The 16,522-nt window shown below is 39.6% G+C and overlaps 1 protein-coding gene across 2 annotated transcripts in view; it reads right to left on the bottom strand.

Annotated features, from left to right (window-relative positions):
• Positions 1-2,799: 2,799 nt before the first annotated feature.
• The window catches only part of ERLIN2 (ER lipid raft associated 2), a 42,340-nt gene continuing 28,617 nt past the window's right edge, over positions 2,800-16,522 (bottom strand). For both annotated transcript variants that reach the window (XM_051975507.1, XM_051975508.1), the window contains exons 9-14: positions 12,732-12,805; positions 12,562-12,620; positions 11,899-11,990; positions 10,020-10,109; positions 7,735-7,814; positions 2,800-6,797 (exon numbers count right to left, since the gene is read on the bottom strand). In XM_051975507.1, coding sequence (XP_051831467.1) covers positions 6,600-6,797; positions 7,735-7,814; positions 10,020-10,109; positions 11,899-11,990; positions 12,562-12,620; positions 12,732-12,805 — 593 coding nt within the window. In that variant the 3' untranslated portion in view covers positions 2,800-6,599. The remainder of the gene's footprint in view (positions 6,798-7,734; positions 7,815-10,019; positions 10,110-11,898; positions 11,991-12,561; positions 12,621-12,731; positions 12,806-16,522) is intronic.

Below are 16,522 nucleotides of genomic sequence, written 5' to 3'. Positions count from 1 at the left end.
GTTATGTTATGATGTAAAAAAAAGAAACTGAAGCATTACAAATGAAGAATCCTATATTCCCTGATTACTCTGCAAGGCAAGAGTTGCTCCTCAGAACTTAGCAAAACAATTGCCACGACAAAGGAGAAAGAACCGAATTATATTAAAATCTGAAAGAAAAATCTTAGTATATATTTCATATGCCCTAGGACTAGAGCAGGCTCCAATCACTGAAACAGTGAACTTGAAATTATGAGAAAGGAATATTTGTTTTGGGGGTGGAGAAGCAGAGAAAAGATGTTCTCAGTTCCTTATGGATGTTTTTAAAATTTGTGTGACTATTTAAATTCAAAATTCACTGGTGGTTTAATACAGCATTTATTAATAAATGTAAGTAAGCATCAGGCTTAAATAAAGACGTGAAGTTACTAGTTGCTAATACTTTTTTTTTTTTTTTAAAGCTTTTTAAAATAGGCTTTACTGATTTGGTACTTCCTTTTTGCCCCTGTGAAACTTCATTTCACCCCTGTACTTTAAGCTCCTTTACTAGAATTAGCAGCTAAGTAGCCTATTTTCCCCTTTATTAGTATTGGTTTTTTAAAGTAGGGCAGAGTATATGGAATGTATGGAAGAGTTCAAGGATTAAGAAAAATTTCCATGGATGATGCTGGAATTTTAACCAGTTTAGGTGTGAAAAGTGTGGAAGATGTTTAGAAAAATTGCTATGAAGAGCTTCAGAAGGAATTATATGTGTGTGTGTGTGTATTAACCTACTCTCATGTTAATTTCATAATTTTAAAGTCTTTTATCTTAGACACTAACTGTGTGATCCTGGATAAGGCACAAAATGATCTCAATTTTCTCATTTATAAAATGAGCTGGGGACAAGCCATTCTTTGTCAAGAAAACCCCAAATGGTAGAAAGAATGAATGTCATGAAGAATCAGACAGAAATCAAAATGATGAACAAGAAAAATACCAAAATTTCAAATTGGCTTAAGAATTTCACCTAAAGAGTTTTTTTCCTAAAGAAAGATGAAAATTCATTTCCTTTAATCTTTAAATTAGAAGAGAAGCATGCTGCTTCTTTGTCATTTTGTCTGAAGATTATTTAACCTGAATTTGAAAGACTGGAGATGGATGTGGGAGAAAAGAGATCTTTAAAATAGCATTATCGTGGTGAAGATGGAGTCTGCTTCTGTACTAATATTTTGAAATGTGAGATAATTTTGGCTAACTCCTAAAATATCTTCCTAAGAAGGGCTTGACTGAGTTTCACTTGAACTAACTTTGCCCTGTCTGTTTCACCAAATTAAATATAGCTTTGAATTTTAAATTACACTATGTGTATCAAACTAGATGAGCATTGTTAGCTTTTAAAATATGGTTAGTTGAAACATTTCATGACATATAGAAATAGATCAGATGATGAGCTATTTTTTTAAAAGGAAAAATGAAGCTAAAATGGTTTCTTTTTTGTGTACTATCTGAGCTGAGACAAGAAGTTATGAACAGTGCTGCATGCTGTGCTCTAACCTTTAACACAAATTACTCCCTAGAATATTGGGCAATTAAAGAAAAATCAAGTCAATCTGTTGTTTATAAGATTCACAGAGTGGCAATAGTTTCTCTCCATATTTTTACTAGTTTTGTTGGATAAAGCACTTTCAGTTTTTCATCCTCTTTCATCAATACGACAAAAGGATGAGTATAAGTGATCTTTTTGTTTTTAATATAAGGAAGATTTAATACCTAATAATCATCTTCCAAATAGTCATAGCCACATTATTCCTTGAAACCCAGTACTCTCAAACTAAAGTAAGTTTAAACATCTTTACTGTTCTCTAGAAACAAGCTGATGATACCAACTCCCATTTTTAAGTTTCTGGGCCCATATTTTTAAATATAACGAGAGCATTTTTAAAAAATCCCAAATTTAAAAGCAATAGACTTTAATGGTTGTAAGACTCCTATCCAACTACATAGAACCCCATTCGATAGGATTATTCCATTTAGTTTCTTGGTAGAAAACAGCTGAGGAATGCAGCAGGATGTCAGGAAATCAGTATAAAATAATTTCCCATGTACAAGGTGTTAATTGCATTAAGATGCATTTAATGGGTACAGCTTTCTGTTAAATTAATAAAATATCAATAAAACTTTTAAAATTGTATAGAAGGGGAAAAGTGCATAAGGGAATATAAATGATAAATTTGTTTCTATCTTGTTAAACTTTATGTATTTCTTTCAAAAATCTATTAGAAATTACTTCTTAAACAATTTTCTTTCCTGTTCTTTCTTTGTATCTGGAAACTTTTATGATGGTTAAGGATTTTCATAGTTTAAAAAAAGGGGAAAAATCATCTTTAGTTTTTTTTTTTAATCACCCATATTTGTCATTTACAAACTATGAAAAGATTAAGAAGAAGCTGACTAGTGTATTGGCTGGATACTTTAGGAAGCTTTTTCAGAAATCCACAGGATTAAAAGTCAGCTTGCACAGTGAAGATCATAACTTCATTAGTGAAATCATGCACCCATTAAATAACCACATAACAAGAGTTAATATTCATGGTGTGCTTTAAATTTAACAAAGTACTTTTTCACAATCACCTTGTGTAATAGGTAGTGCAAAATTATCAATCCTGTTTTACAGATTAGGAAACTGTAACTCAGAGGTTAAATGATGGGGGGGGGGGGGTCACATAGTAGGTGATTCACTCCCACTGTTAGTATATCATACTGTTGAAGTACTTAGGATCAGTTACTTCCAATATTCCATTTAAGATGTCCCCTATCCCCCCAAAAAAGCCAACCAAAACCAAAAACCCATTTTTATTGAAAGAATGAACAACAAAACCCAAAGACCTTTTACATTCACATAGGACCCCCATATGGTCCTCCCCCCGCCCCCAAAAAAATCTCACTTCCAGATAGCAATGTAATACAATCAACTTTAGCTGCATCATCTATAGAATCAATAACACCACATACTAATTTCTCCAGCATAAAGGGTCACCTATTCTTCTGGGCCCTTTGGAAAAAAGAATCATTTGGAACATTCAACCACTTGCTCATAAAAAAGAGATGGAAAAGGAACAGACTACTAGTTGGCTGTCTGTCACTTCATTTACAAGGAAATGATAGGAGAGGTAGAAGAGAGAAATGGAAGGAGTTGTGATAGCAATGGAATCCTAAGAAGTCAAGAAGTGGGTTAGGCATATTAAAATGGAATAGCCACTAGCCCAAATATGGGCACATGTAATGAAGCCTTATGGTTAATACTAAATGGCAATCAAAGGGCTAAGTCAGTAATTGTGATGAGAAAGCATTCACGTTTTAAAATTTACCAATGGTAGAAAATCCTGAAGAACAGTTTTGGTGTTGACAGTCTAAGGTGAAATGCCAGATTCATTTAAAAAACAAAACAAAAACACCACCAAAAAAACTGTTGACAAATTTGAAATGGCATTGTTGCTAAGGAATTCTTTTGGCCAATATTTTCAACTGAATCCAAATATAAAATGATGCCATTCAGAATTCTGATTCCCTATCAGTTTATCTCTTTTTTCCCCCCATGTCCATCCCATTTAAACCTCACTAGTTTGATGTGATGTTCAAGCAGGATAATAGATATGAAAATATTTCATGAAACTATAAGGCGCTAGACAAATATAAGATGGGAATATTAACTACAAACCTTTCCTTCTTTAAAAAAAAAAAAAAGCCATGTCATTTAGAATCATTGGGGACACTGACCCCTGACCCTTTATTATATGATTGCCCTCCTATGTTACAACAGCAGACACCTCACATAAAAACTAATAATAATGAAGAACTTTGGCTTCCTTGCAAGTCTCGTTAATGTTTAAAAAAAAAAGAAAGTGAACGGTAATGTATGAATTAGCTGTTGCAAATCTTAATGAGCAAGAAACATTCATCAAGAATGACTTTACTTTGGAAAAGCCTACAAAAAACATTTTTTCTAAAAATATTGTTACTTATTTTGCTATCCAAGAAGTCTGTAAATAGCAGCTGTGACTTTATTGCCTGTTCAAATGCAAGCTACTATTGTTTTTTTTTTCCATGTTCAGAATTCAAACATGGTTTAATGAACAGGTTTTCCAGTAAGAGCTAAAAAACAAGGATGGATAAACACATCTCCAAAATAGACCAACAGGCCAGCTCTCCCATGTTCATCCCAATACGGAACACACATCATATCTGTAAAAGTAGAAACTCACAGATTTGCATTATTTAAAGTGAATGTGGGATTAACACTGAAGGGTTGAGTTATATAGCAGGTTTCAGCTTGAACAGTTTTCCTGATGTCAAAGTGTTGCTGGTGCAAGGAACAAGATGGCACAGGAGGCTAGAACTAGAGGTTCCCAGGTTCAGAATGTGAGCATGATGGTCTAGGACATCCCCCAAACTCCTTCCATCTCGGCCATGGTACTAACCATAGCTTGGAGGATTGCGTCCCAAAGAAAAGTGTCAATCAATTGCAAAAAGGTCTGAGACCCCAAAAACAAGAGCCAGGAATACAGAGCAAACATTTTCTCCCACAGGGCACAATGAAGCTTATAACAGGCAAATCACTGAAGACGAATTTGCCAAGAAATTTGCATCAACTGACTGCATTCCAAAGGAAGAGTCTGAAGATGGTCGGCAGAGATGGGCTGCAATCTGCGCTTTTGAAGGGAATTATCCACACTCAGAGGACAGATCCACTGGAATCTCTGAATAGTTTAAAGAGGGCTTGGAGTTCTGTAATGAAGGAGATGCTATGGTGGGGCAGGGAAAGGATACTCAAAAAGCCACAAATAGAACACATCCTTCATTGCTTTGTATGGATTTTGCTTCTTGGATAATGCATGAAGTGAGGCAGCTCAAAGAAGCAGACTGGGCAGTGGTTTTCAAAGTTTAGTCTCCGGATTTAGAATGGGGACAAGGTTTAAGACAGGAAGAGCTGATTAACTCCATAATGTCCAAACATTTCCCTCCCTTCCCTCCAAACTCTGAGGGGGGAAAGGCATGATGTTTTAGGATTAACAGCTCCAGTTAATTCCCATCTCCCCTCAACCCTTATTCTTGACTCACTAAGTCAGTTTTTAGGCAGGGTTGTAGGGATGAGGCCTAGACCCAAGCCAGAGTAATTTTCGCTGCTATTCCCTGGGAAGTAGGGTAACCAAGGAAGTTCAGGGCTGGTGCCAGGAGAATGGCTGAAGGCATCCAAACAGCTTCCCCCAAATTAAAGCAAACTGGACTTACCCTACTGGCTACCCCTTTGAGAGTTATTAAGAAAGACTCTCTAAAAATAAAGTATTAGAATCTCCCAAGATATTTCCAAAACTTTCCAAAGCAGTATTCTATTTTAAAGTAGTGTTCTGCATTTGAAACTCTTGGTACAAGAGTTTCGTTCCAGAGATGCCAAGCAGGTGCTTTGATTTCTATTTCCAAAGTCACTTTAGGAGGCTTAAAAACATCCTACCTGCTTATTCAGTGACTTAAGTGGCTTCTGCAATAAAAACAAGATAAAAAAACACACTGCTTAAGGAAATGGATTTTCCTTGTCTCAGGTAAGCCAAATGCCCAAGAAATTAACATTAAAAATTAATCTAGGAAGAAATCCTCTGAAATATGTACTAGGATCATTTTATGCTCCCCATAATATGGGGCTTCTCCATTGTTTCCCTGAGTAATAGAGGGATACATTTTCAAGGTAAAGACATCCCTTTCTGGGGGTGAGGTGAGGGGGAAGCTGGGGAGCGCAGGGCCTTCCCTTTTAGTGGCTTTAGAGACCTGGTGAGTGTTTTTGTTGTCTTAATGCTCAGTAAAACCAGGGAGTGGTGCTTGCTTATTTTTGTGGCTAGCTTTTATGTCTAGGAAAAATCTACAGAATGTTAAAAGGGAAAAAAAAAGTTTCAGAAACCGCATAGTGACCACGTGTTGGTCTTGGAAATATACAATCAGATTTAGCCTAGCCTCTATACCCTGGGGCAGGATAAGAAACATGAGGAAAACCTTGCAAAGCCTAGCACCGTTATTATATATATATTTAAAACAAGGGCTCAAAGAAAGTATGCTCCTAAAACAATACATATAGGTGATAAAAAAAATGCCAGTAAAAAAAAAATTGATTTTCTGCAGATGTTTTTCCATAAATCCACTGGCAAGCCTTGGAAACATGTTTTGTTCAATTGCTGGGCTTCCCCCAAAACCCCCTCCCTTGTAGGCAGGGGTAAGAGAACTAGACCCTATTTCTCCATAAAATAGAAGCGTCAAATCACCTAGCAGAAACACCCTGAATTTTCCCTACTCTTTAACATCACCATCCCCAATTAAGTCAAGCTTCAAAGGGGCGACCTGGAGCTAAAAGTCAAAGGTTTAGAAAAAATCCAATGCTTTTCAGATTTTGTCACTTCTAACGCACCTGTATCAAGCTCCAAATCACAAGCTCCTAAAGCACATGAAGGTTTAAATCTTTTTCTTCCATTTCATCACAGTATTAGTAGAGAGTCCAAGAAGGTAGTTCTGGGGAAAGGACATTGTTTCATCTTTGAAAAATAAATAGAAAGATTTCTTTTTGGTGTCCTTCAAGGTTGTATAAAACGCTGTGCTCATTGCTCCTCTGTGGCTGCCCTCCAGCTGTCCTCAACTTCAGAGCCCAGATCCTCGGCCTGCCCCTCAAACTGTTTGGCCAGATTGCCTGCGGTGTCCATGAACATGTTGGGGATGTCTTTGCCAAAGTAAATCTTGCTGTTGGAGGCAATTGCCTTGTACTTCATCAGCTGCAGGTATTCTGGGGTCAGCTTCAGCTGTGCAGAAAGAAGATGGCATCCTGAGGAGGAGGGATTGATCAGAGAAAACTTGGGGGAAAACAAGACTTATGCCTCTAGAGCCACCGAGTGCTCACAGTGGTAACCTTTCTTCTGGGGAAGTCTATAATTCTAATGCCTTGAATTGTTAATCTGTGCTTTATGTTGAGAGGCCAGATCTTATCTTTGTACCTCTGTACTGTTTCGGTTTGCTGCATTTAAAAAAGAAACATACAAAATACCCAAACCACCACCCTTGTTTTGGGCAGCTCTGGAACATTTGGGAGGTTGGCAGGACATGGATCAGACAGGACAAGGGTGATGTAAACCTTCCTGTGTGAAGCTAAGTTCTAGGCACTGATGCCCACACTGCCAGATTTGAGGGGTTTTGCTTATTTGAAATTCCAATTCCCATTACAGAAAACATGTCTAAGGCTGTAAATCCTAGTGCCAGTGTGGACCTTAGGAAGGCAACTATATATCTCAGTCGACTCAGAAAGAGGCAGGAAAGTACTGGTAATTTACTTCTCCTGTTGTTAAAGGTAATCCCTTACCATAAGTCAGAATTGAAGACCATCTCCTGAACTTTTTTCCCCCAATCCATAGGATCTGACTGAATCCATAAGCTCTGAAACCTTAATGTGATACTCTCTGATTTATAACTGGAGGACAGACTCACAAGCCACAGTAGCCCTTTTGTCATTATCTCTCATCTCTACAGACTTTTAACACCAGGAATTTGAGAAAGAAGGGAACCTCAAATTTCCAGTGCTAGGGAGATAAGAATTCTGAAAGGCCCTGTATTCATCAAAATCAATTTCTATCAAGGCAGTGTGGAGGAGAGGTTGCACTAACTCTAGCTAGGAGGGGTTTTCAGGTGACTCATAAGCAAGGAACAACCCAAATTTTCCCTATCTCTCTGCAACAAGCCTGTTACCTTATTTGCTTCAGCTATTTTCAGTGCTGTATAGCATTCGGCATCAGCTTTTGCCTTCTCTCGAGCTAGGAATGCAGCATCTGCCAGGAAAGAATACTATGCATTAAAGGCAAGGAGGTGTGGTCTCACAGAAACTTTGGGGATACAAATCACAAAACCTGAGTTCTAGGCCCAATTCTGTCACTAACTCGTTTTTGATCTCTTGCAAGTCCCTTTATCCCTTGGCACCTCAATACTCTTCACCTGTGAAATTAGGATAAATGAAACTTTCTTTACCTATTTTACCAATCTGGTGTGAAGCTCAAGAGATGTAAATACTGTCAAAAGTCTGTACATCGATGGAGACTTGACTTGTGATTTTTTTGGGTTGCTGAGTTCCCGAGTAGGAAATCCCCTCTACCAGTCCAGGGCATTATCTTTTTGCCACTTATCTTGAGAAGTCCCTTGAGCTCCATCCTGAGCTCCATCTATATTTACAATGATATGACAAAGATCCATCTAAATACATCCACCCCAAACTAGGCCCAAGGAGCCAGAAGGCAAAAGGCAAATGTGGTCTTGGGGAGTCCAGCTTAGCTTCCAGATGATTAATTCCCTTACAACCCTCTAGTTGAGAAATCAGGGTAGCAACAGTCAGTTCTAGCTTCCCCAATTCTCCCTTTATATCAAAAGCCCAGGGCAGGATTAGGACAAACCCAGAGAAAGATCCATGACCCTAACGCTGTATTGCCTAAGACAATAATGACAATGATAAAGGGAGCATGTGGTAATTCAGCATCTTCTTGTCTCCCTGTTTTTTTTAGTTTTATTTCACTGTTCATTCCCATGTAACTTTTAGAAAGGCCTCTCATGAATATGAAAGCATTCATATAAACAATCCTTCTTCAATACTCAATACTTGCAAGAGTTCATGACTTTTCTGAAATGGCATTCACCAGTACTGAGGTGGATTGCACCTCTCCGCACCTTAGGAGGGTTTTCATGTCACTGCAGCTGAAAAACTCATCCTTTTTTGGCCATCCTTCAGGTGATAAGTCTTCCCAAATCTAGCTGGGTTGAGATTCAGAGCGGAGGACACACATACGACCAGTAGGCCCAAACATGAGGCCTTTCTATTATGGCAGGCCCTCCCAGAGCTTTGGATCTAACCCATTATTAAACATCCACTTTTAGTAGAAGCCACAATGTTTAAATGAGGAAAAGAAGCCCTTGTTCAGACTATTTCTGTCTGAAGTAAGAAAGGTTCAGTTTCCCATTTGCAAGTAGTGCATCTCACTAATTTAACTGGGAGCATCAAGCAGCTTCTAAAACTCTAGTGAGTTTTACTTCCCTACCCTGGGAACCAGGCCAGAACTATGGGTAATATCTGTAGCCAAAAGCCTGGGAAGAAAGGTCATTTTGTGGATGGGTGGGTTCTCAATGCATACCCCCAGCATACCATGAAGATGGAGAGCAGCAGTGTGGGGGGAAACTGCAGAATGGCTAGGCTTCTGGCTGCCATGTAGCCCACTCAGCTGGCCTTGGCACCTGGTGACATGTATTTATAAGAAATAAAAACTTATTGTCGTTCTGCTGGGAACTCCTTAATGAGGAGCCACTGATCTGTAAAATCCTAATTGGCTCCTCAATGGGCCCCTGCAAAGCCTGACAGGCCCCATAATGAGTGTAATTGGACACAGCGCCTTGTAGCTTGAAGCCTGGGACTCAAAGTCCTGTTTTGTCCTGGAATTTGCCTGACACAAGGCACTACATGGGGTCTAGGGGCGGGGGTAGCGGTGGGAACAAGGTGGGGACTTTAGAGGCAGGGAGATGATGGCGAATAATGATTAAAATTAAAAAACAGCCAAAACACTGGTAACCTAGTCATTCTTGGTGACTGTCATCGAGTAAGGGCTGGCTGAATGAGAAAAAGGAAAAAAAAATGTCTCAGGATACTCACACTTGAGAATAGTCCTTTATTAGTTTTGGGTCCTTGGAGAGAACTCCTGTCCAAGGACCCAAAGCTACTGGCTTTTAAAGTAATTTCAAGCACAGTTACTTACACAGAAACAGGAAACTGATCCACTTAGCCACAATGATTTCCCCAACACTTCTGAGTATGCCCAAAGGAGGAGAGGTGACACTAGGGGGAAATACAGATGGACTCGCTTGTACAGAGGATACCCAGGAAGTGAGAATGAATGACTCAAGCCTTCTCTGCCTTGTACTCATCCTGTCCCTTCTCTTCCCCCTGTGGCCCCCCGAAATGTGAGGTCAAGTCACATTTGCCACTTGTATATACTTACCTTCAATTTCTGAAATTTTCTTCTCTGTTTCCTTCTCCATAACTTTCTGCCCATATGTGATTTCTGCAACTTGAGCCACTTTTTCTGCTTCTGAATTAATAAAGTTAAGAAAAGTTTCAGTGGGTGGGAGATTAAGTACTCGGAATTTAGTCCGAGATACATTGGTTCTAACTGTTTTTTCCCCCTTTATTTAAAAAAAAAAGTCTCTAACCCGGAAATAGCTGTGTTAGGAAACCAAAAGGTATCAATAAAATTTAAATGAAAGAACTCAACAAAATAACTAAGTGGGTTCTAATCTCAGAACTCAATATGAGTAGATCTGGCTGGTACTTTAGTTCTTTCACTTTTAAATAGGTACTCACAATATGCAAAGTACTGAGCAAAATTGAACAAAAATCCCTGGGCCAGAGATGGTTCTAAGCCTCAAGCTGGAGTTAGAGTATGGGCTGGAGATGTAAAGCTCTGGGAGTTATCTCTATCTTAGTCAGTCCCACTGGCTAGGATGGCAGTAACTAAGGGCTTCTTGCCACATGGCAGAGGAGCCAATGAGATCTAGTCAACTCAGAGGGAAACCAAGAAACTGATCCCAACTTTTCCTTGCCTATAACAAAGAGCTTTGATGTCATGCCTTCCTCAACAAGAGATTTGGTATGAAACAAATATTTTCTTTATTGATCTTCAGAATTTATCAGCTTATAAGGTATGGCAGAAAATGGAGACTGGAGGCACATATTCAAAGTCTAGGGGAGGCTTTTTTTGGCTCAGTGTAGAAGAAACATGCTTTGAAACAAATACTTCAAAAGCATACATTTTCAGAAATGTATGGAAGGGAGTTACAACCCATCATCTAGGCTAATCCATCCATCCTCCAGGGGTATAGAAGCTTACTATGTGCTCACCCTCTCTTCGCCCTCCCCACCCAATAACCTGACAGGAGACCCTACCACTGATGGATAAGCTCCATTAGCAGGCTGGTTGCAGGATGGTGCCATGGATAGAGTGCTGGGCTTGGACTCAGGAGGACCTGAGTACTAGCTGTGTGACCCTGAGCAAAGGCATATTCTTGTCTTTTTTTCTCATGCTTAAAATATACGGATAAGAAAAAGCACCTACTCTGCAACGTTATCATGAGGATGAAATGTAATATCTGAAAGCACTTTGCCAATTGAAATGTTCTGTAGGTGCTAGCATTATTATTATTGTTACCATCATTACTAAGCCTGCCCACTTCCTGCTGCCCCTTGAGGCCAAGTCAGACAATTCAGACCCTTCTTTCACATGAAGGGAGCAGTGGGTAGGGGAGAACAAGAGATGTGGTTTCAAATCCTGGTTTTTCTCACCTACCAAAGGGGCTGGATCCCTTCATATCTATTCCTCTTCTCCCCTCCCTCTACCTCTAAAGCTTTCTCTTCTGCAGACTGAACAGTTCAGTTCCTTCCACTGTGTGTGTGTGTGGAGGGTGATGGTAGAAGGAGGGTCTCCAGTCACTTCCCCATCTTGCTCCCCCCTCTCTCTTCTAGATAATCTCCAGCTGGTCAGTGTTCTGACTCTTAGTGACATCCCCATGTTTCTATTGCTTGGCCTTAAGAGCACATTAACTTTGGGATGGCAGAGTGATACAGGTGCCAAGCCATACCTCCCCCAAGCCGGTACTCCCAAGGCTAGTCTATATACTTATGGCCAACTCCACTCAGCCTACAGTAACTTAGTTCTTGGTCGACTCATACTGGAAGGGAAGGTGTGAGTAGGCCCTAAGGTCTCCCCTGAGAGGTATCTGATCACACTTTTTTACCTCCTGCTTCCATTATGCCCTTTTCTGTCCCCTTTCCCTCTCCCTCAGTCCCCCACCAATTTTTCTGCCCAAGAACCATATTCGGACCGATGAGAGCCTTCTTCCGCTCTGTTTCTGCTTCCTTTTCCACCACCTTCTGTTTCTGTGCTGCTATAAGGAGTTTTGTCTTCTCACTTTCCCTAAAGAGGAAAAATTACCCAGCTGTTATGAAAGGCAGTTGTGGCAAAAGCTATAGACGGGGATCTGCCATCCCTCAGAGACAACAAACTCACTGAATGGAGTGAGCCCGTGTCACATTCTCTCTGGTGGCTTCTGCTCAATGTCCCAGGTAAGAGCTGACCTGTTTCAGATATTAAAGTGGTTCTCTTTTCACTTACAATAACTCATTTGTGGGAAATAAAACGTAATTTACTTTTAGAAAAATAAACTTACCTGCCCCCTCGATACTATTTCCCTCCTACCTATGGTACAAGCCATTAAACACAAATAAGGCCCACAGGACCCTTTCTAGAGCATGAGTGCTTTCCAAAGACTGCTCCTGTGGCTTTCAATCGAAGTCCAACAGCCCAGGTGACAGTCCCAATGTGCCTACTTTTCTATCATGGGGAAAGAGACTCTTTGATTTTTTCTTTTTTAAGAGATGAGGAACAATGACTCTAGGTAGAACTGAATGCTTATCTTGGGCGTGGGTTTCAGGTTGTATAGAATAGGGACAGGGGCAGGAAGAGGCTCAAGCCTAAGGAAACTCACATCAATTCGTAGTTTCTCCGGATTGCCTCAGGAATGTTGGGTTTTGTGACCCGAACAGCCTGGAGAAGGAAAAAAAAATGGATGCGGTGGTGAGGGTCTCATGGTCACTGTACTAACTGTGGCAAGGAGCTCAATCATTATCAGAAACCCATGCCAGGGCCCTGTCTTACCTGAATGACAAGTCCAGGGGCCATAGAAGTCAGATCTTGTTGCAAAGCTAGCTTGAGATTTTCATCAATCTGATCTGAGATGTAGTGAAAAGAAAATAGGATAATTAAAAACATTTAGACACAGAGAAATTCAATTCAGGTTATTCAGTCAGCTAAAGGAATGAACCCTGAAGGTAAAACGTTAGTATAATGGAAAGAGTGCTGGACTTGGGAATCACAGACTCATAGGGATCCAGGTCACCTAGTTAATTCTTTTAAGAAATCCCCTAGAAGAGGGAATCTGTTGTAGGCCTGTAGACACTGCAGTTACATAGAACCTGCTATCATAAGAGGTAGGTTTTCCACTCTGGGGCAGCTCTGTGGGGAAGCTCTTCCTGATGTTGAGCTACAACTAGTTTCTAGTATCCATTCCTGATTCTCTCCTCTGGGAATTAAGCAGGGGAAAAAAAAAATCAAATCTCTTTTCCACTGAGACTCAGGTTCAAATACTAGTTGGAGCTGTTTCTAGCTATTTGTGCCAGGGTGAATCACTCTGCCTTTTAGCCTCAGTTTCTTCACCTGTAAGATGAGAATAACAATGTTTGTGCAATCGACTCCACAGGATTCTTATGAGCAAATACTTTGAAAAACTGAAAAAGGCACTTCGTCAATGTGGATTACTTCAGAAACATTCAGAGAAGGCAAAAACTGAAGAGCCTGTCCAAACAATCCATCTTTTGAGACAAGGACATTTTGTTTTGTTTCATGCCACAAAACAAGCTACTTTTTACAGTCTGGGTGGCTTCCCCCTGAAAGTATAATGGATAGAGAGCTTGGAGTCAGGAATGCCTGAATTCAAATCTAGCCTCAGACACTATACACTATAGTTGTGTGATCACACTGAGCAAGTCAGTTCACTCTGTTTGTCTCAGTTTCCTTATCTGTAAAATGAGCTTAAAAAGGAAAAGGCACACTCCTCCAGTATTTTTTTTTCCCTCCAGTATTTTTAATAAGAGAACTCTAAATGCAATCACAGAAAGTCAGATATGACTAAGATGATTCAACCCTAACCACCTTAGATGGAGGTTTGGCTTGAAATAAATAAAAATAAGAACTACAGCAATTTATCTGAATCTGAAAGGCAATTCTCAAAGAAGCAACAGAATGCCCATCTTCACCTGGTGACACATGAAACAGGGGAGTGAACCAAAAACCCAAGGAGAGAGGAAATAGTGGGGGAATGGAATGGGAGGTGTTTTGAAAGGAGCAAGAAAACCTTTCAGCAGAATGTACGAAACTCAACCCGGCTGTGAAATATCCAAAAGGAAAACAAAGGCTCTGGCTTTCAGGAAAGCCCGAAGGAAGGTTCTGTTTCCACTGGAATCTTCATCAAGCAGCACAGGGGGAAAATTAAAATTTATAGTTCTGAAAATGATCCCAACTCATTTGGTTAGTTATTTGCTTTGGTCCCTACTCCCTCGTCTGGAATTCACATGTGAGCTGTGGTTCAGAGAGGAGTATAGGAAACAGCTGTAATCAGTTTCCTGCACCTGCTTCCAGATGTGGTCATGGAGAACCAGGACCAATGGTTGTTTTCTACAGCCTGGATCCTTTCCATATGGTTTTATAGTTCCCCTCAATCTTCCACTTGAATGACCTTCACTCAGACTATAGGATGAAGCAGAGAAAGGGATTTTTCAACAAAATCAAGTCTTTTAAATTGAATCACAAGGCTCCACTTTCATTTTTTGTCCGTTTTATATCTAAAGCAAGGATACCTCCTACATCTCAGATAAATGAACATCTTACCTGTGCTTTCACAATTCTAACAACAAGGAAACTATTACTTCCCAAGGATGCCCACTTCATGTAAAGCCACATTGTTAACATATACACACTCCACAGCCCAGGACATACACAAATTCTTCCTTGAATTGAGATGAAATGTCTCCCTTCTACTTTCTCTCATTGATCTTAGTTCTGTCCTCTGGGGCCCAACTGAACAAATCTAATCCTTCTTCTATGACAGACCTCCTTATATTTGAAGACAGTAATCACCTGCTTCCACTGTCCCTACCCATCCCTTCTCTAGGCCCACGATATACAGTTTTTTCTAACGATCTTATAACCAGGGAGCTTTGAGGACTCTCAACATCCTGATCAACCTCTAGCTGAGCCCACTTGTCTCTTCTAAAATGTGGTACCTACAAGTGAAAACCTACTGACCAGACGTGGCCTGATTAAAGCGGGGTATAATGTGAGCATCACTTCCCATATTTAGGATATCACAGTTCTATCAAAGTAGTGCAGTATCAATATAGCACACTGAAGAGAGGCAGCCCAATTTCTAAAACATGCTGAATGTAAATCATGGGCAAATCCATTTGAATTCTCAGGGACTCTAGATAAATCATTAATACAATAAGCTGTCAAAGTGGTCTTCCTAAAGAAGATATGGTCTGACCATATCTATGGACCCTATTTCAGTGATTCATTATTGGATGGAGAATGAAATATAAATATTCTGTTTCTTTTAAAGTCCTTCACAACCTAGCATATTCCCTACCTTTCTAATCTTCTTCTTTTTTTTTTTTTGCTAATGCAATTGGGGTTAAGTGACTTGCCCAGGGTCACACAGCCAGGAAGTATTAAGTATCTGAGGCCAGATTTGAACTCAGGTCCTCCTGACTTCAGGGCTGGTGCTCTATCTACTGTGCCACCTAGCTGCCTCCTTTCTAATCTTCTTAAGTTATATTTTCCTCTGGATATCCTGTGATCCAGCAACACCAAAGTTCTTGCTTTTCCCATCTACTATCTCTATGTGTTTTCCACATAGCCAAACCTCATGTCTCTTGGTTCCTTCAAGACTCAGCTCAAATCTTACTTTTTGCAGAAGGCCTCTGCTGGTCTCCTCCATAGTAGGGCCTTCATCTGAGATCACACTCATTTACTACACACACACATACACACACACACACAAGTATACACACTCACATTGATATGTATATTCCATCTATAATTTTTTGCATGTTTTCTTTTCCATTAGAATACAAGTTCACTGAGAGCAAAGATCATTATTTTTTGCCTTTTTAGCCATAGTGTTTACCACAATACCTGACAGAGTAAGCCAATAAATATTTTTGTTAATAAATACTTGTTGGATGACAGACAAAAGGGAGGAGTTTCTGTTCTATGTTGATAGAGAGCATCTCCATATTGGTAGGTCCCACATTGATGAACAATGGGTTTGAACAAAAAATTATACAACCACGAAACCTAAAAATGTATTAGCTTTGTTGGTTCCCTTACCAAGAGTACAATGACTTATACTGAACTTGCAACCCTTCAGATCCTTTTCATACAAATTTTTGCCTAGTAACATCCATTCATTCTATTTTTATTCCCTTTATTGCAATTGATTAGCAAGATAGTGTGATGACAGAATGGCACTGGATTTGGAGTCAGAGGCTCTAAGTTCAAACCCTGTCTCTTATTTAACTGTTAAGTCACTATATCCCCCGGCTTCATTTCCTCATGTATAACACGAGAGGTATGGACTAAATCCCTATAATGTTTTAAATCTAAATGTAAAATTTTACATTTATTCTTAACATATTTCATCTTATTAGATTTGGTCAATCATTTCATCCCATTAACCCATTAAGAACTTTTTGGATCTTGAAGCCTATCACTTAGAGTGTGTGCTAGTAAAGATTTAACAACTGGGCAAAGAGGGTAATAGTGGAGAATGTCCTGCATTATTAGCTTTTCTTACGTCTATCATTTATCACTTTATTACATTATCACTTTCT

This window comes from Antechinus flavipes, chromosome 2, assembly GCF_016432865.1.
Source record: "Antechinus flavipes isolate AdamAnt ecotype Samford, QLD, Australia chromosome 2, AdamAnt_v2, whole genome shotgun sequence".
Classification (NCBI taxonomy): domain Eukaryota; kingdom Metazoa; phylum Chordata; class Mammalia; order Dasyuromorphia; family Dasyuridae; genus Antechinus; species Antechinus flavipes.
Note: the sequence above shows the minus strand (reverse complement) of the source record. Positions and strands in the feature narration are given on the sequence as shown.